At 34.3% G+C, this 19864-nt stretch overlaps 2 protein-coding genes across 2 annotated transcripts in view; one reads left to right on the top strand and one right to left on the bottom strand.

The window, feature by feature from the left end:
* The window catches only part of LOC118185900 (A disintegrin and metalloproteinase with thrombospondin motifs 9-like), a 524770-nt gene that overhangs the window by 147487 nt on the left and 357419 nt on the right, over positions 1 to 19864 (top strand). The window lies entirely within an intron of this gene.
* LOC118185902 (uncharacterized) lies at positions 2552 to 6475 on the bottom strand. The gene is made up of 5 exons (XM_035355849.2): positions 6320 to 6475; positions 5373 to 5485; positions 3185 to 3308; positions 2957 to 3109; positions 2552 to 2846 (listed from the first exon to the last, which is right to left on the bottom strand). Exons 1-5 carry the CDS (start codon positions 6408 to 6410, stop codon positions 2707 to 2709), a joined length of 621 nt encoding a protein of 206 aa, XP_035211740.1. The 5' UTR covers positions 6411 to 6475; the 3' UTR covers positions 2552 to 2706.

Below are 19864 nucleotides of genomic sequence, written 5' to 3'. Positions count from 1 at the left end.
TTATTAAGGCATAGAACTCCAAGGATATCGGAACAGAGAAATACTTTTGAGAAGGTTTAAGAATCCCAATTAGTTTATGGTAAAATACATTAAAATAAGATTAATAGACCAAGTTCATTACCCAGACTAGGATGCTACTTCTGAGGAAGGGTTTCAATGGATTACGCTCTCGGTTGATGTTTAACCACAGCCCCCTCAACTGCCATAGGTCTTCTCTTAATTGGTAATTAGCTAGTCTTTGTGTTACACAGTGAGAAACCACGTAACACCTATACAGCTAGCTGTAGCTGCGTGGCTAACAAGAAGTGAATCAGCCACTGAATGAACTCAACTTTTATAGCAAATCTAAGAACTATTACGTAAATTTATTTCATTCTTACTATTGATGGAGAACGAAATTAACTGTCAAGTTAAAAGTACGAAATTCAAGATAGTAAACAAGTGCAATTAAGTCCCAAATCAACGGGGTTAAATACTTCAGAATTTGAAAATTTGTGATATTTTAAAAAATTTAACAATATCCGCCTTAGGAGAATTTTGAAAGAACTGGCTTATTTATTATGCAGTTAACTCGTGTACATTAACGAATAAGAAAATGCCTTCGCGGAGGATAGTGAAGGAAACTAATATCCACGTTTCCATGGAGTGTTTTAATTCCCCAGACTTCGAAACCGGGTCGAACAACCAGTATTCAGCGGTTATACACAGGTGGACATCTTCCCAAACCTGGCCTTTCATAATTTGAACAAACTTACAGCAGCGTTTTCATTCTTGCGCAGACAAGAGACATGGAATTTGACACGTCTGTGACGCAGAATTAGAATTTAATGAAGTGCAGCAACTTCATTTTCATGCATGAAGGACGTTCGAAAATCGGGCATTAATAAATTTAATAAACTAGTCTAATGACGCTTGCAGCGAATTTGGATTTTTAACTTTTTTAGATTTTTGCAATAATTGTTCATTCACGTTCTTAAAATGAAGCATCATGAACCCAGAATTAAGGATTTTAAGTAGAGAAAAGCCTTCATGAAATACCTCCTTGAGGCTCTGGCAACCAATCTTCCACGAAATACATGGACAAAATAGCTTCATAAAATTTCGAAAATAAGCATAGTAGCAAATGTATTTAGCGATACGGAATACTATGTAAGGAAATCAACCTTAACTGAAAGTTCGAGGATTAGACATGGCAAGGCATCCGAAGCAGAGGAAGCCCCACCAATGGCTGAATGGTTAAAGACCACTGAATACTGGTAGTTTGGCCTGGTTTAGGTTTGAATTCAGGCGAAACGGCTGACTGTATGATTGGTTTTCCCAATGTATAACGTGAATACGAGCTATTTTCCCCAAAATTTCTAGGTAGATAGCCATCGAGGCTTTGCCATACTCTGGTAAAGTAACCGAAGCATAGAGACTAATCTGGCATGCACGTTTTAGATGGAGCTCACTAAATTCTCGTTTTAACATTAATTAAGAGTAAATTACAAGATTCGTATTTAAAAGGCGGTATCTATTACTTTATTCCGTCTTAGCCATAAAATTATGAAAATATCTTTGCAAAATTTCCAGAGAACACAAGTACGAAAACCAACATTCAAACGTTTCATAGAGCAAGGATCAGATGTTGAGTTTTATTTCAAACAATGGTTTTATACATTAAATTGTTTCGTTGAAAAATTCTTATATCGAAATTCGAATATGTGTTAGATTAGCTTTTTTTCAGTTTTGCCCATTAGCTACAAATGACTTGTTTTCGTTAGTGTCAAATGAAAAGCAAGTTATAAAATTAAGGTTAATATATTTAACCATACTGATTAAAATGTTTGTGCGTTTCATATATACACAGAAGTATATTCTTAATCAGAAGTGGCGTGTACAGGAAGACGCCCATGAAATAGTCAGTGTATGCTTTGGAAATAGATGCAACAGGAAAAGGCGTACGTTGCCGAGACTCGCACCACCTACGCTTAGAACAAAGATGAGTCAGTTCTAGGATAAGTTAATCGCTACTGAGAATTGCCTTTTGGGCCTACACTTGCAAAATTTTTTAGTATTATGCAATATTAAACTTTTTTTTTTAAACGAGAAAGATTTGTTGTCTTACGCTGACTTTAGAAATCCAGTTATTAGCTTAAGGTGAAGGAATACTATATGCATTAAGTAATGAATTATCGCCAGTGATATTACATTTTCATATTTTGTTTTCTTAAAATCGTTTCTTCTCGGCAGACTCTGCCTTATGTAGTTGCAATTAGAGTTGTAAGATGTATCTAAGCACATGAAAATTATAAACTTCTGCATTCATACCTACAGTGAACACTAAAATGTACGAAACCAAGTTTGTTATTAACTCAAATGGGGAGGAGAACAGCTTTGATCAACATGGAGAGAGCTATTAGCATGAACCTTGCCGCAAGTAGAAATACTGACGGCAAATATATAGTTGGTAATAGTTGACAAAAATGGAAACGTACTAAATTCTGGAAAATGCCAACACTTTAGCTTTCGTTTCGTGTTCTTGATATTAGCTTAAGTGATTTAGCTTAAAGACAGTTCTGAACAATTCGTTAGATTTTATTGTTTTATATACAGAAAACAAAGCTTGAATATTCACTTTTAATAGCAGACATCTGTAACTTAAAAAGAGTACAATATTTCCTAAATTTCCAATGCTTTTTACCTATTACGGAGTCTTAGGTTTCTTCAGTTACGAGGAGGATCCTCAGCTGTCTGAGTTAGCCCCTTTTGTAGCTTCCACTCGATGTTAAGATTAAAAGGACCGAAATGTAATGACAGGGATTCATTTGAAATTTGTAGGCTACATCTTTGAATTCCCAGGCGATCTGAAAATACGAAGGATTGAAATGTAATGACAGTGCTTCAATCAAAATTTCGGGATATTTGCTTTAATTTACACTTTTAATAAGAATAAAATGACTTAGCACGTAAGTACCTTGAACTATCTTACAGAACTTCATCAACGAAAGGTAAGAGTAGATCTTCAGATACGTGAGAATTCGATACGCGAGATTCACGTTCATGCAGAAGGCCCGCTTTCTTATTGAAAGTTCGTGCGGATTTTCTATTGCATAGATAGGAGGTATACCTAAAATTCAGAAATTTAACTCTACAATTTGTTTACAGAATCCAAAGAATTTCATTTTATTTGAGCCAAAAATACCTGGAAGAGGTGGCACAGTTCTTTTATGAAACTCTTGAAACAAATCCATTCCCACGTGGAGGTGATGATAGGCTCGATTCCATAAATTCTTAGGGAAGTTTCCAACTGCACTTTCTGTAATAGCCTAGAAAATTCAGTTCATTATTTATGGTCTTAATTCGTATTTCAGGACTTATCACAAGGACGAAGGTGAAAATTTTAAATCACTGATCTCCAGCACCACTTAAAAATCTACGATCTTCTGTGATCACGTCTGAAGTTTGAAAAGCCCCATACCACACTTCAAATTTAACCATTTAGAATTTCATGTTTATGTTTTCATGATAATGAGGGTTCCATGTTTCTCAGATGTTGTTAAAGTAAATTTGAGGATATAGTAGGGGTGGAATTGATTTTTTTTTGTGCAAATGTCAAGTGACTAGGGCATTAAGAAACTCCGCACGAATTCGTGAGTGCTAAGATTCCCTAAAAAATTAAAACTATTACATAACTTGGAAGATTTACAAAATATATATTTGTACAAAAGTCGCTCGCATGCGGGAAATGATCAATTTTAACTTTAATTCGAGACAACTGATATGCCATGAGATAGGTAGGAGCTCGGAACAAAATAGATGTCCTGAATACCTGAACGGAAAATAAATCTAGAATTCGGTAAAATCCTAGTATACGGTGCAGCCTTGGCGCGAAAATTATTGCCAACACCAAAAATGATCCGAAGAACGTCTCTCTATCTCTATATATATACTATATACATAGTACGAGTATATACCATGTTTAACTATATATTTTCTTTGAATGACCCGTTAACTACTCATCGTATATGTCCCGTTTTTACTGCTCATCATAAAGTCGCCAAAAGTAGCCAAATTCCGTGTGCACCAGATACTAGGATTAAACCCTAGAATTCAAATAGTTATGCATAGTGAAACTGTAATCATGGAAATTAGCGGAATATTAGTACATGAAATGAAATATTACGTCAGCTTTTACGTAACAAATAATCGAAACTAGATTTGCTTTGCTGTATAGAGACGGCATTCTTGATGCCTTAAAATTTCTTTGTATTGTTCGTAAACACAAGTTCGTAAACACACCGAGAATTTTTCATAATTGACTAACGAGAATGACGAAAGATTCAAACGATGTAATTAGTTTGAAATAAACTTTAATAATACAGATAACATTACCCAACTGAATTCTCAGCAGTTTTCCAGATAATGACATCGATACCACTAGGAATAACTTCGCTTCGATTGGTATGGCTTGGTTTATTTAATTATGGTAAAGCACGCGAGAACCATCTGCTTAAGGGACTTTCTAAGGGAAGTTCCTTCCTTTGCCTTCTAAGGGAAATTGACTCGTATCCACGTTACATATGGGGAAAACCACAAAAACGCTCATGTAGCCAGCCAGTTTGCCTAGAATCGAACCCAGGTCGAACTACTAATATTCAGCCACCTTAGTCGCTCTGCGGCTGGATGACCCAACTTCTCTTAGAACGACAATGAATGTTTAATATTACCTATAATCATTAATTATGAAACCCTGCAAATTAAACTTCATGATGTTCGATAACTGATTATAGCAACAACTAAAGCTTTCAAACAGCGGATTGTTACCCAGTAAGCTTTGGGAAAAGTATTTCAGTATACGGTTAAGTATTTAAACTGCATAAATCATGAGTTTAAACTTTTTTATACCTGTTTAAAAACTCTTGCTTGTTCATTTAAGTATAGTTTATAGATCTATATGTAACTTTTGACAACGCTTTATGTGCTGTGCTGCTCACCGATATGCCAAGGCATAAGCGGTTGCAGAAAAGGATGCTTCGATACATTTGTACCAATTAAGTTTTGTGAGACTTAAAGTGTGCTTATGTGTAATGCAATTGGTTTAAAGTTGTTCAATTGGAAGATACTGTTGAGGAAAAGGATCAAAATTACAGTAAGCATTAGCATGATTTCAGTTGAACATTTAATGCGTAGGCCGGTAACTTTCTATAGCCACTATATGATGAAATTTCGTTTTTGCTAAAAAATCTTTCAAAATCAAACATTTCGCATATACTCCGGAAAGATTGACTAGTTACCACACTATACGTAATTATGCTGAAAATTTCATTAAAAAGAGCATGAAACTGCAAACCATACTACCTAGAAAATCGTCAGCCGTCCCGATTACTAACCTCAGCATGAAGTCTCGATTCCGCGTTGTCACTCTTAGCTTTCTCAATTTCCTCACGGTGATCCTCTACTGTTTCATCTGTTATCTGAGATTGTCGTGGAACTCTCATTTTAACTGTAAAAAAATAAACGATTGAAGAAAATATTTATCAGAATAGTTAAGAGAAACACGCCAAAGTAAAAATCAGTAAAGTACAACCTTGAGTTGAGCTTGAGTTTGCACCTGATTAAGATAGTCTTCTACCTGTGTATATTCGCAATCGATAGTCTCGACTAAAATCTACGCCAGATACAAAGTTGCTCCTTTACTAATTTTACTTACCAGAATAGTTAGTAATTGAAAGTTTAAGTCATTCCAGAAACTGTCTGAAGTTTTTATCTTTTTTTCGAGGGGGTGGGCTTGGTTTATTAGATTACGGTAAAGGTTATCTGCCGAGGTAAAGGTTATCTGCCGAGGTAAAGGTTATCTGCCGAGGTAAAGGTTATCTGCCGAGGTAAAGGTTATCTGCCGAGGTAAAGGTTATCTGCCGAGGTAAAGGTTATCTGCCGAGGTAAAGGTTATCTGCCGAGGTAAAGGTTATCTGCCGAGGTAAAGGTTATCTGCCGAGGTAAAGGGTTATCTGTCTAAATGGACGGAATCCTCCGTGGAGGACTTTCTAAGGAAAACTGGCTCGTATACACATTACACATGGGAAAAACCACGAAAACACCCATGCAGCCAGCCCGTTCGTTCCGGGGTGGGGAGGGCTAATAGCTTAAATCTTATTTTAGAAATCTTACCTACGGCTACTAAGGAAAGTTATTAGATTATAATTGAAAAGAATAATACAGTGATAATTTAATTAAAATGTGTTGATTTTAGTTTGAGCTTCAGTAAACAAACATATATTAAAAACCTTTTAATTAGGAAACCAAAGCAATACACTTATTAAAATATTAAACTACTTACGCAAATCACAAAACGCCAACGTAACGAGTTCACTTAAAAGCATCCAAGGAAGATTTATTAGGGTAAAGAGTTCATCGCCGAACAAAAACATTACTTGAAATTAAACCTAAGCTTCTGCTTAAAAACTAAGTTACAGATAAATGTTTATGTTTATGTTTATATATGCAATCCAGTCTAAGAAATGTCTGTTAGCGCATTCGATTACGTCAGGCAGTGATTTCCATAAGTTCCTAGTGGTTAAAGTGAAAATATGATTTTTAATGAAAGCTGCTGCAGTACATATTTTTATGTTTCAATAGCTTCTTATGAAAACATACGGAAAAATTCGCATTTTAGAAGTAATCATTCAGATATAATAGCATTAATGTTTCATGATTTTAGAATTAATTATAAACATGTAGGTCATTTTAGCAAGAAGTAAAGAATAAATTATTAGAAATATAATTACCATGTTGTAAACCAACTTAAAGGATGAGATACCTTCAAAATATCAAAACATAATAAAATTTTTAAAACTTAGTAGCTGTATAATTAAATGGGTTGCAATCAGGAAATTTCGTATACATCTTTCGATACCTTTTATACTTTTACTTTATGTAATATATATTAAAATAATTAAAATAAAAATAAAATACCTTCTTTGTTATGGACATTAAACTGTAATACGTCCTGCGCGCGGCATTAAGGATACACAGATCACTATTTTTAATAGTTTTTTTTTCAACTAAAAAAGTAATGTATAATTAAACCGACCTTTTTAAAAAAATTATGATAATCGGATAATATTATCTTGCAAAATAAAATAGCTTAGTTTAGAATAAAATCGACTATTTCTTAGCATAAAACTGAACTGAATTTATACAGTTTTTATGCGAGAAGTATAATAATTGGTCATTTTACACCGCGTATTTCCCCCCCCCCTTTTATTAGTGAAAACTTACGAAATTCTGACGAACGTTTTTCAAATAAATAATGCGCGCAAGCAAGAAACTTATACTTTCGGGAGCCATCTTAACTTAAAGGTCTAATTATCTTCAAATTCTGAAAATACATATTATTTTTCAATATTCATAAAAAAGATAAAAATAAAATTATCAGTTAAAACTTGTAAGTATGCGTTATTATATATTTAAACAATACTGTGCACATAGTAATCATAATTTTACTTGACACAATGAAAAGTGATGAGTAGAAGTGTCGTACGATTTCAAATCTAATCATAGATCTAAAAGTTCTTATCACAGAAATCTAATAATTGGTCATTTTATACAGATGTAGTGTTTACACAATTCTTGAAAGTCTAATCAGCCAGTTCAGAGAAATCATGAACGCAAGCAGGAAAATAACTTTTGTATGAAATGTTAACTGAGAAATAAATTACCTTGGATTAATTTCTTAAAATTAATACAATTTTTTCACAGATATGCTAATAAGTGAACTTTTCCATTATTTGTGAAAGTATAGAACTATAATAGAAACTTAAATTAATAATTTGGTAGTATTAGAATAAACATAAGAAATTTGATAGTAATAAAAAATCGTATACAGAAATATTTTCTATATATTTGAAACCTTTAATACGTGGAATTTGCTGAAATGTAAATGAAAACAAACCATCTGACCTTTTGAATTCAAAGCTTAAAATTATTTTTATCATAACTTGTGTTTCAGAGCGAATTTTTTACATGGGAGATGGTTATAAAATTATTCAAAAAATTAAATTTAGATATAAAAGAAAAAATTTCCAATTAAAAATATTTAAAGATACCTAACACCTTAAAATCCATTGCCAGGTTACTAAAGAACAGCTATTAAAACTATTTCTAATATAAATTATCAAAATACGAATTAGGTACTTGAAAAATGATTTAAATAAATTTTCAGGGAAACTGAAATGTTAATTAATACTTGTATAGACTATCCTTTCACTAAACTAAAACAAGCTAATTGTTCTGAAATTCACGGATAGCCGGAAAGTTATAAGTGTTGGACCGGTGTCCAACCGGTAACTTCAGCTTTTGCGAAAAGAGCTTTTTTGGGCATTTTACTGTGATTTACGTCATATGTAGTGTAAATGTTAGCCATTTCTCCTCTCGCAGCATTCGCATGCTTTGTTTCAACGGAATTAATCTAATGCAATTATTTCAAGCATTAATTTTTAAATATTGTGTTAAATGTGGTTATGATTTTAATTTTATATTTGCAAAATATAGAAAAGACTCCGCTAAGGCTGTTTCTAATGACAATTGAAAAAAAAAAAAAAAAAAAAAAAAGGTTAGACTAGATTAACTGCGTATGGGAAACCACAGAAGGGCGGCTATCTGCATGAAATAATACACATAAAAAATTAAAACGGTCAGCTTCAAAACTTCAAAACGCTTTTGTGTACAAAAATTTCAAACAGTATTTTAAGGGAGTGCGTCATAATATTTGTTGAACTTAATTAATCGATCAGGTTTAGAAACACGGAATGCATTGATAATTTTTTAATTTTTTGTTGGTTTGTTTGACAAAGATGCGTAAGATATTGGTTTATTTTATTCTTCTGGGTTCTTAGTTATAGCCTTTTATTATACCTCTTTAATATACTTTATTTTTGCTATTGAAGCAGATAAAGGTAAAAGAAATATTTGAGGATAGAAGACCTTTTTTACTTTCTTACGCGAAGTAAAGGAAGTATTGTAAACGCGAAAAATTTCGGGTATTATATTTCAAGGGAAATATTCATTTTGACCGTTTACAAATCCATTTTTCTTTAAATTATTACGTGTTTCGCCGTTAGGCACTACACAGCTAGGGAGGATGCTCCGTGGATGATTTTCTAAGGGAAACTGGCTTATAACCATGTTACACTTAGGGAAAAGACCGAAAATACCCCTGCAGCCAGCCTGTTCCATGTGACTTGAATTACGGACCAAATTACCAGTGTTCAGCGGCTTTTAGTACTCGTCTACTGGTGAGCCTTCTGAATCCATTTGAACGATTGTTTTGCGTGATGTCTGTACGTGTGGACAGAATTAAGGACCCAAAACGATTTGTAAACTGGATTCAAAAGAAATGTTTTTCGTGATGGCTGTACATACGCTTGTATGTATGTATATATCTTGCATAACTCGAAACGATTCGTCATATAATGTTGGAATTTTGTATATGGGACTGCTAATGCCATCTAGTGCATCTAGTTGTGAAGCTGCCATTCTTATTGCGTTTGGCATATATATATATACCCACCTCTTACCCTGTCTTTATTTTCGCAATCGTGTGTCGTAGTCATATACTTCCAACTACAGAAAGAAGTGTTTTAAATGACCAAAATATTCATGTTTTGAAAATGTCAAATTTAAAAAGAAATTAATATTCGACAAATAACGAAATTTAAAAATTTAACTTCAAGGCGATTTCCCGGTTCCTATACTTATATTCGTTATGAAAAAATAAAAGTACAAGACGTTTGATTTCCATATGGCAAAACTTGACCTGTATATTTAATTTCAAAATTTGCAGTTTTTGATATAATTTCTTAACTTACCTTGAATGATCGGTTAATTTAGTTAATAATTCAAGGAAATAACTGTAAATGTAGTGCAACCAAAAATGTGTATAATTTGATAGGCCGTATGATGAAATCATGTAGTTTTCACATCCATTTTTTTTGTTTAAGCAATATACCGTAAAATCATAGGCTGAAAATTTAATATATGCAAAATTTTGTGCATTATGGTAAAAGATACCTGAGCTATGTGCTTCCAGATCCGAACTGAGGTTTGTGATACATCGAGTTAATCAAGTTTTAAGAGAGATCCTAGATGTCCTATTGAAGACGCAGTCCGAAAGTCTTGTATTTATCGTCCCTTATCACCAAACTCTGAAGAAGACTTTTGATCGAAGTATTTGAAGTGAAATCACTAAAAAGTGTTAAAATATGAAAGCAGAGTATCACTATATTTGAAGTTTGGTCGTAACTCTCTTTGAAGTTACAGCGGATTTTACTAACGAAACATATTTCAATTTTAGGAGGTCGGATTTTGATCTCTGGAAACTTTTACGGAAGAAAACTCACTTTTAATATAATTAGCTGCTTATTTTTTTTTTAATTCCTTCGAGACTGAAGCAAAAGCGAGATAAGGTATGTTTCTTCCAGGTACATACATCTACAAAAATAAACAACAAGTGATTGTAAAACTATGAACATAGTTGAACGGAAGTCCCGTACTAAATGAAATAATAGTAAATTTCCAACGTAGTTCACCTGTTTCTGAAGCAATGGCTACGCGTAATCATTCGCTTCTGCTTTTTTTTTTTTTTTTTTTTTTTTTTTGTATTCTTTAGATTAAGCTTTGCCCCGACTATTGGATGTATGGATATAGAAGTCACTGCTGTTAGGTTTGAAGTACGTCCTTTGCTTTCCAAATCTGACAGTGAAGGTAATGAAATAAGCACTTGGATTAGTGCTTCTAAAGCGGGTAGAAACTTTTGGTCATGAAATAAGACAAGAATTCATGCTTTCAACAAAGCAATACATTTTCGAATCGATTTAAATCCGATGGCATAATGCGGATGATTGCTGTATTGTTTGTTCACTTCTGAATGTCGATTCATAGTAATTGGATGATATTACAAAATATTTTAACTATGTTCTTGCACTTTGCTTTGTTCAAGATGCGATAATTTGACTAATTTCTTTCCTCCTTCATTCTTTGTCATGCTGTCTGTTAAAACTGGGTGGAATCACTTTTGATACCTAGCCTTTCTGGCTTCGCCTAAATATAATACTTTAGTTCAGTTGCTTGCTGCTAGAAATGAGGTGGGGGAGTTTTCTTTCTTACGTTTCGAACTGCATTTAAATAGTACTTAAAAGTAGAGCTAATATTTTCGTATTCAGAAATTTATATTGGAAATCGTTTTTTTTCCCTCTCTCACTTGTTTTTCTCCCGTTTAAACTTATCTGTAGTTAAATTCGAAAGCTCTTTTTAAATGAAGTGAATATTCCAATATAAGTGTTCATCAAATGAAGCAATAAAATAACAGTTTATAGCCCCGAATCGAATGTACTTTATTTAGAAACCGAAGCAAGTATAACACTTAACATTTTATTTAATTAGGCTTACATTATAGAGTCTCACGCGCTTTGGTAACATAAACTATGAAAACAGTACAAAAATGTAAGCGACTTATCGTTGTGTCTTGGAAATCACAGCAGAGATATGACGAGGGTGTAAAGGACCTTTTTATTAACATCAAGGCACTGGCTCATACTTACAGAATCATCCAGCATTTATAGCGTAAATAAAAAAATAATGAACTGAACTTAAATAAGTAAATTTTTCTTAGCCCTTAGGCTACACAGACAAAAACGATCAAATTAGCCCAGACCTAATATCGGCGTGACGAGCCTGATGGCGAGAATAACGCAACGCGGCAGATGAACTGCTCTCAACAAAATCAACTAGCAACATGGCCTTCCGGCAGGAGGAACACACTCTAATTCTACCATTTAAAACCGTCCTTTAAATACCTCCTCTTTTCTACCTCATTTGAATACGCGAGAACTAGAAATTAACATTCTGGCAGGAAAATGGAAAGCGAGAAACACAGAAAAGCTAACTGTTATAAAATAACCGGTTATTAAAAATAAATGAATACTCTACAACTTCTATTTTCTTAGGTTCAGATCTCTATTACGGAAGTTCTAACGCATACTGTGGGAAGAAAGGCGACAAATATAGCACGTTGCGTTAAGAAAAACGTCGGTTTGTAACACTTAACTTTGTCGGTTTGTAAACTGTCGGTATTTAAATGGCTAAATCTGGAAAACATTGGTCATTTCGTCCGCAGATTGATTCCTGATAAAACGAGATCGAAGATATTTATTTTTCAGGCAAATAATTCTGGCAGAATCTCTTTTTTGTAATGAAATACAGATTGTTAACTAAGGCCTAATGTTTGTTGTGAACACATTTGTATCATAAATAGTGGCTATTCATGTTTATTAAGTGAACTAATCATCCAAAGAATGATTATTTTTTAACCTGCAAGCAACAATCATATTAAAAAAAGTCTCTAATATTTTGATGACCGCCCAACGTTGTACCTTTTTTAAGGTGAAGGAGGAATGAGACAATGAAGATTTCCGTAAGTAAAATAAAAACAACTGCTGCAACAGAAAGAAATTCAAGTTAAATTGCTGGAAGATCTGACGCTAATTAAAACCCCGTTTCTTCAGAGCTTAAATTAAATAAATAGTGCAGTAGAAAGTGCTGCAGTGAACGAATTGTAGAAGTCTGAAATCACGAATCCTCAGGCAATTGACGAGTGAATAATTATGCTGAGAAATACCATTTTCTTTACCAGTTTTTTTTTTTTTTTTTCATAATAATTTTCGGGGTCATTTTCCTATAGTTAATGACATCAGGTGCTGTAGTTTTTGAAAATTTTGATTTTGATTATTTTAAAATAATCATTTGCGTATATGTATATTTATTGATGCTTGAAGTGAGTGATATATATATGATATAATACGAGTGAGTTATAAAGGGACTTTTCAGTGATGCGTGTATTCTTTTGCTTTCAAGGAAAAACAGCAGTAAGAAAAACATAAAAGTCTCGCACTAGATTACTGCCGGATTTCTGTCAGCCTTGTAAAAATTTTATGCATTCGGGATATTAAATTCTAAATATCGAAGTTTTATGTGATGACAATTCAAAGTTGCACATATATACGATATGAATCTAGAGTGAGTCTTAATCTAAGCTATATCATACTACTTAATTAGGGCCGCTCAAACGGGATAGTGGTTAGCCATGCTGATTGAGGTACCGAAGGGCTCGGGTTCGATTTCCGGAGAAGGCATGGATATTTGCAAATGTACAGGGTGTTTCAGCACATCGGTAACAAACTTTGAAGACAGATTAAGTACACCTAGACGATGGAATATCCCATAGAAATGCATAGTCGAAAAGGCTTTCCTGGGGCGGTGGTGAAAACACAAAACACAAGAAAGGAAGAACATGAACAGGATGAGGAAACATGTTTACAATGCTTAGTACAACGGAAATCAAGAAATAAGAATAAAAATAGACAACGATCGTAATCAAAGACGGTGTTCGGAATTACGACCCCGGACCCTCACATCTCCGGCATACAGAGATGTGATGTTCTGGAAAATATCCGGCATGTCCCGGACTTCCCCAGCAGCTCCCACGATGCGTGCAGCAAGTTCCCCAGCACTTCTAACGGCGAGTTTTGTACACCATTGTGTTGACATATCCCCAGAAGAAGTAGTCAATGCAAGTGAGATCTGGAGATCTTGCTGGCTAATAAACCTGGACCACCCCTGCCGATCCCATGTTGAGGATACGTTTCGAACGTTATTTCGAACACCTTCTTTGATGACTATCGTCTGATTTTGTTCTTATTTCTTGGTTTCTGCTGCACAAAGCATAATAAACATATATTCGTATCTTTCTTTTTTTGTGTTTTATGTTGTCACTACCTCGTCAGGAAAGCGTTTTCGACCATGCATTGCTATGTGTTTTTCCATCATCGAGGTGTACTCTATCTCTCCTGAAAGTTTGCAACCGATTCGCTGAAACGTCCTGCATAGTATCTGTGTGGCATAGGGTCACTCTAAATGTGCGGCTAGCCAAAAATCCTCTTGAGAGGTTGTGGTAGGAGAAGAGAGGGGGAAGACCCTCGAACCCGTTCCCCCCGAGGTGCTCTCCATCAACATTGGCGGCTGAACTGAGCAAAGTCGTACTGCCACCTGTTTGGTGCTCAAGGTTCTTGCCGATGACAAGCGCAGTCTTGCACTCCTTGTGACGATGAATTTCGTGAGTTTGTTCTGATGCTACTGTCAGACAAGTGAGATAAGTCACAACACCACGTAATCAGGAATTAAACTAAACTCGTTTCACAAAGTTACATTCTGATTTCATGCAAATATTTGCCAGACTTCCTCTAAAACAGCTTTCAGCGACTTTTGATCATTTTAAAGATGGAAATTAGAAAATCCTAATCCTAGCATACGAAAATGATTCAGTAAAGAACAGGGAAATGTAGCGTATAGATTAATAAAACAAATTTCTAAACATTTTGGAGAGGGATATAGGATCGCTGAATAATTTTTGCTAAGCAACTTTAGTGCTGCCAAACTTGTTAAAATGAAAACCGTTTTAAAAACTGATCTGTGAACGCTTATGAGGCAATAAAACTGCTTATTCTTATAAAAAGAGGACTTCTTTACTAACGACTTTTTAACGATGTTTTTAATGCATCATGAGTCATGTGAGGCACATATATCAATTTTTTTATTCTACGCGTGTGACTTTTTATGTTTCAATTCGCAGGCATTTGACTCCCAGCAATGACGTGCAGCTCGCAAACGCTAAAGATAAATAAGAGTCCCTAAAAGGAACATATGCCGCTTTGTCATAAATGTGCTTTTCGACATGGTAGAAGGAAAATGCAATTAACCGATTCTTTGAAGAACTGAAAAAGAGGATTTCTGCAGCGAAAAGACGTATGCACTGCTATAAATTTAGTTTACATGCGCTATCTCATTTCAAAAATGTGGTTTTCAGTATGGTTTCAAAGTATCTGTATTTCTGAACTCGAAAAACTGATTTGAATAACGGAGAAAAGTTTACTTATTTATTTGTCATTTGATGGTCATCGTCTGTGTTACTTGAAACTGGTTTTTACTCGAAACTAACCTTCAGTGTCACCCCAAATCCAAATCAAACACCATTTTCTGTTTTCCAGATGATAAATCTGTTTGGGTTTTAACTTTGTTCCGTTTGCTGTTAGCAATTTTTTAACACCTGAATTTTCCAGTAAATGATATTTTGTCGTGTCATTATCAGCACATACAATAAGCAGAATCAAATCGCTGTCCGCTTTCACAGAATTTTGATTATGTAAGTAATCATAGTAGAGGAACTGAAAATCCCACACACTGTGGTAAGAGGGTTTTATCCTTCAGAATTCATTAAATATGAATGGTGGGAAAGGAGTGAACGATGTGTGAGAGTGCTAATTGAGGGTATACCTGATTATCAGGTTTCTGATTCATACGCTTTGCATGATTATGTTTTGAAAGAAAAAAAGAAGCTGCATGACCACCATAATTTAACTTCCAGCTGATTGCATCATTTTCAGATTTTCTTACTAGGAATGATTTTTATAGAGTCGTACAGTGATGTTTAAGATTCGTAAATAATCATATCACGTATCTTCATAACATACTTTCCTGAGAGCAATAAATTAAGCAACTATTCAACTAAAATTATGAAAATTGTCTATTATAATATTTTGATGGACTTTCTTGAACTCAGGTAAAACTGAAACCAAGTCTTGCAATCCTATCACTAAAATACTCTTGTGACGAAGTCGTATGTGACTGATGATACTAAAATAGTCACATGCGAATATATAGTCATTCGTATGACATTAATGCAGTCATAACGCTTTAGAAATGGCTTCCCAAATGGTAATGATACTGCAGTGGTGTTAAAACTAAAACATGATTGACGAGAATTCATTAGTTTGATTTGGTCAAATGGGTATCACATTTTCCCACAATCTCCCATGGGCTTTTGTTCGCGGTGATTAGCGTATCTGACTAGTAAATTCGTACTCATTTCCCTGTGAAAGTAGAGTTAATTTTTTAAGATTTCTTTTTTTCAAAAGCCTAACGATTCCCTTTCGTGGACGATAATTTGTCATCTACTTGGTGTAGTCGACTGGGTATCGCCTCTCTTGCCCCTAACTGCTTAGGTTGATGGGGAAAGGCATTTAAGAAAATGCTTCCGTTAACTTTTGCGGTATAGCGGCCCGCACATCTAGCTAGCAAAACTGAAAGATTCGGTTTCAATTCCTGTTGAAGGCACAATTAATTTTTCTGGAATTCCTGCTTTAGAAAATCTAAATTATTACTTAATAAAGAAAACTTGCTGATGAAATTTTGTACCTTTTATTGGCATTCATTAATATTCTTTAGGTACGTATTTTTTCATGTAGATGGTTAAAGCGTATCAGGAAGTTGGCCACATTTTAAGGTTATTTCTTGGAAAATAAATAGTTCTTTCATTAGAGAAGGATAAATTCTAATTTTATTCTTAAGCCTCAAGCTTATTTCTCTGTACAGCTGCAAATTTCTTAATTTTAGAATTCATTATATTGCCCTTTTAAAATATGTACTACGTTTTGCCTGCAATTGTGTTTCAGACAAACAGCAATATTAATAGAATATCAAACATCCATTATAATCAGGCCCGGGCCGACAATAGGTGTAAAGTCGTACGGCGCACGACGGCGCAGAGTCAAAAAGGCGCCGGGCAATCATTAAAACAAGCAGTTCGTCTTGCTGCCTGTCCAAACAGGAAAATTCTTGTCTTATTTGAAAGCGCTACGGGGATCGACTCAGGTAAAACCTGGGAAGCTACTGATTAGGATTTGCACTTAGGCAGTCTCGGCCATGGATGTTTAAAATCAGTCTCCACAGGACTGGAATCATCGCCGGCGATGGTTATTTCATGCTCGGAAGAGACCGTAGGGTACTATCTTGTCTATTCCGCTGGTTGTGGTGGAGCTATATAGTCAGATATTCATGGCTATCCGGGGCGGAACAACCCCGTCGATGGAATTGGCGAATTCAGTGAGCCTTTAAACTGCTTTAGGTTCCCTGTGCGCCTCGAGGCACCAAAACTGCATATTCATATCCTTCTTTGGTTTTTCCCCTGAGCAGCACGTAAAGCGGACATCTGTATACCATGACATAGTGCTAGCAGGCAAGATTGGTGGCCCGGTCTGTCTGACAGTGTTTAAGTGACTTCGTTCTGCTGTCCTGGGTTGGGGCCCCTATTGATGGCAGATGTTAACGATCCCTCCAGAATAGGAATTGATGAGTTTTCCTGTCAACTCCGCTTAGTTTTAACTGGTCTGCTGGACTGATAGCTTAGTGGACTCTTGGATCGCCTCTAAGGGTTGGGGCGTTTAACTGAGTTAATTCAGCCTCGAGCTTGCCAGGTCTCTCGAGCTTGCCTCTTCTTCCTACCACACTATCTTATTTGATCGAAAGTTATAACTAGGACAGGAGTTTGTCTCTGATGTTCTCTTCTGTCTTATTTGAACGTGAAACTGCTTGATGCCGATGCGTATGTAAGGGTAGACGCATTCGACAAATTGCTTAATCCTTGTTTTGTGTCTACTTTTGTGTGTAAAGTATAGTAATTTGTGCTACATTTATTTTTTGTGATTGTTGTTATTATTCATCTGCATAAAAAAAGGTAAGTGCAGTTACATACTATGTTAAACTTAGGTTAACATTTTAATTCGGAGAAGCAACGGTTTGCGCATAATTGCTCGAAAATGTTTTCTCTCTCATGTTTGATCCATGGTCGTGTTCTTGGCGGCGCAAATTACTAATATCTAAACCGTTTTCCTCTAAAGTATTTAATAAGAATGTTGTTCGCCCTCCACCGTTCGTATTTGTTGTAATACAAAATGCTAAAAACCTTTCTACAATACTCATGTCTGTATTTTCTAAATTAAGATACCTCATACAAATTGATATCTGCTCTTGATGGCTGGCATCAGAGGTACAATCAAGTAAAATAGAAAAATTCTTTGCCTGTTTAACCTTATTTAAAATAATGTGCTTTATATTATGTCCTAACAATCTAATTACTTTATTTTGAATTTTATCTCCAAAGTAATGAAGCATATTTTTTTGTTTGAATTTTATTAACATATACAAACATGATAGGGTCAAATATAGTGATAATTTCTATAACTTAAAAAAAATTATTGTTTCTTTCGAAAAATGTATTACTAAAACTACGAAAAAATTTGCCTAAGTTTTGTTTGGCTAAAAATTGAATGGCAGAGATAATTCTTTTAATAACATCGCGCCAATGCATAGTCTCTTTTTTTTTTTAATAAAATTTGAAATTCCGAATTAACAGCTCTATTCTTTCGTAATCGTTCTATGAAATCGGATTAACTCTTTCGTTGTTTCGCAAGATTCGAAAAAGTACATCTAAAAAAAAATTACTTCCATTTTTGTCATTTTGGAAACTGAAACTCGAAACCAGGTTTTGGTAATATCCAGGACCAGTTAAGGCTTGAACTTGGGATGGCAATAATGGACTTGGTCAAAATATGGAATCATCAGGCAGAAATTATAGATTTCAATAGTATTTTCTTCTGCTTTTTTGGAGAGGCTACATTCAAGTTAAAGGTAAAACACTTTCTAAATCTTTCTGATTATTAGGTTCTTTTGGTAATTTCACTGATAGCTGAAACATTGATGGACAACTATTGCTAGTAACGTCACTTCGGTATTCTTTGCGTTTTGGAAAAACTGAGTAATTTTTCTCAGTCTTTTCTTATTAAATCAGAACTGGCTTATAAAGTCTGGCTTATTAAGTGTTATGTCTCACCTTCTTTTTCTTCATTACATTCTGATACTCAAACAGTTTTTTCTGTTTTTCTTGCGACATCTGGGGAAAAATGAAAACAGAAAACGTGGAAGTAAAAATAAAAGTAAAAAATAACTATTATAAGGAATTATTGGGTAAAATACTTCTTAAAAACACTCAGAAAAGTCACTGTTTGAAATATTTTACCTTCCTTCTGAAAAAGTGATTATATCTTAAACCATTGCTTGGAAATATATATGAATTATTAGATCAATATCAAATAATTCAAGGAGGTAGTGGCACTCTTGTTTATTTGAGTAATAAATCAAATTTAAAGTATGTATGTAAAACGTAATGAAAGTAACGAAAAATTTTCATTCGGTTTTCCGTATAAGTAAAAATCGGAAAATGGTCAATTTTTGATTTCAGAATACCTTGTATATTTTTACTTCACTTCAAATCTCAAACATCTATACTTTAAATTCAGTGCTACCCCGTAAATAGGTCAATCCTTTCTTCTCGAAAGATAATGATTTTCAGTTTAATAAACAAGTGGTTCATGTTAAAAAAAAAAAAAAATTCGAGTAATTAGCTCAAATCGTCGCTTTTCTGAATTAAAAAGCTAACCTAAGGTTAACATAATATTAAACTGCATTTACCTTTTTTAATGTAGAACAACAATAAAAAAAAAGCAATCACGAAAAAAATCACAAATAAGATAAATGTTGCACAAATTACTACGATTGCAACAGTAGACACAAAATAAGGATTAAGCAAATTGTCGAACGCGTCTACGGCGCCCCCCCCGTACCCTTACATACATAGCGGCATGACGTATTTTCGTTCCTATATATTTACAAGATCAGCTCAATTTATGTCAAAAACTGCAAAAAGCATTAAATGGTAAAATTCAAAGCGATATAAGTAGTATAAATCTTATGCATGAATTGCAGTTTTTGCAAACGTTTCGAGGAAATGTAGCATCGCCGGTCGAAACTCTGAGCTATATCGTTGTCAACAACATAGCGGTGTGCAGAAAAGAATTTTGAATATATCCCTAGAAAACAACCCTACAGCATTTTTTTGTGCCCTGTTGTAATCGTAGTTTGGACCTTGTCATAAACT

Source organism: Stegodyphus dumicola, chromosome X1 (genome assembly GCF_044657685.1).
Source record: "Stegodyphus dumicola isolate Sdum_Otavi_A_Nest chromosome X1, ASM4465768v1".
NCBI classification, from domain to species: Eukaryota; Metazoa; Arthropoda; class Arachnida; order Araneae; family Eresidae; genus Stegodyphus; species Stegodyphus dumicola.
This window is presented reverse-complemented; position numbering and strand designations above follow the sequence as displayed.

Excerpts from the sequence above, each read along its gene's own strand:
- LOC118185902 (XM_035355849.2), bottom strand. The coding sequence starts at position 6,410 with ATGTTTTTGTTCGGCGATGAACTCTTTACCCTAATAAATCTTCCTTGG. Across the intron at positions 5,486-6,319 it reads GTTGGCGTTTTGTGATTTGC|TTAAAATGAGAGTTCCACGA; the intron begins GTAAGTAGTTTA and ends ATTTTTTTACAG. Across the intron at positions 3,110-3,184 it reads AACTGTGCCACCTCTTCCAG|GTATACCTCCTATCTATGCA; the intron begins GTATTTTTGGCT and ends TCTGAATTTTAG.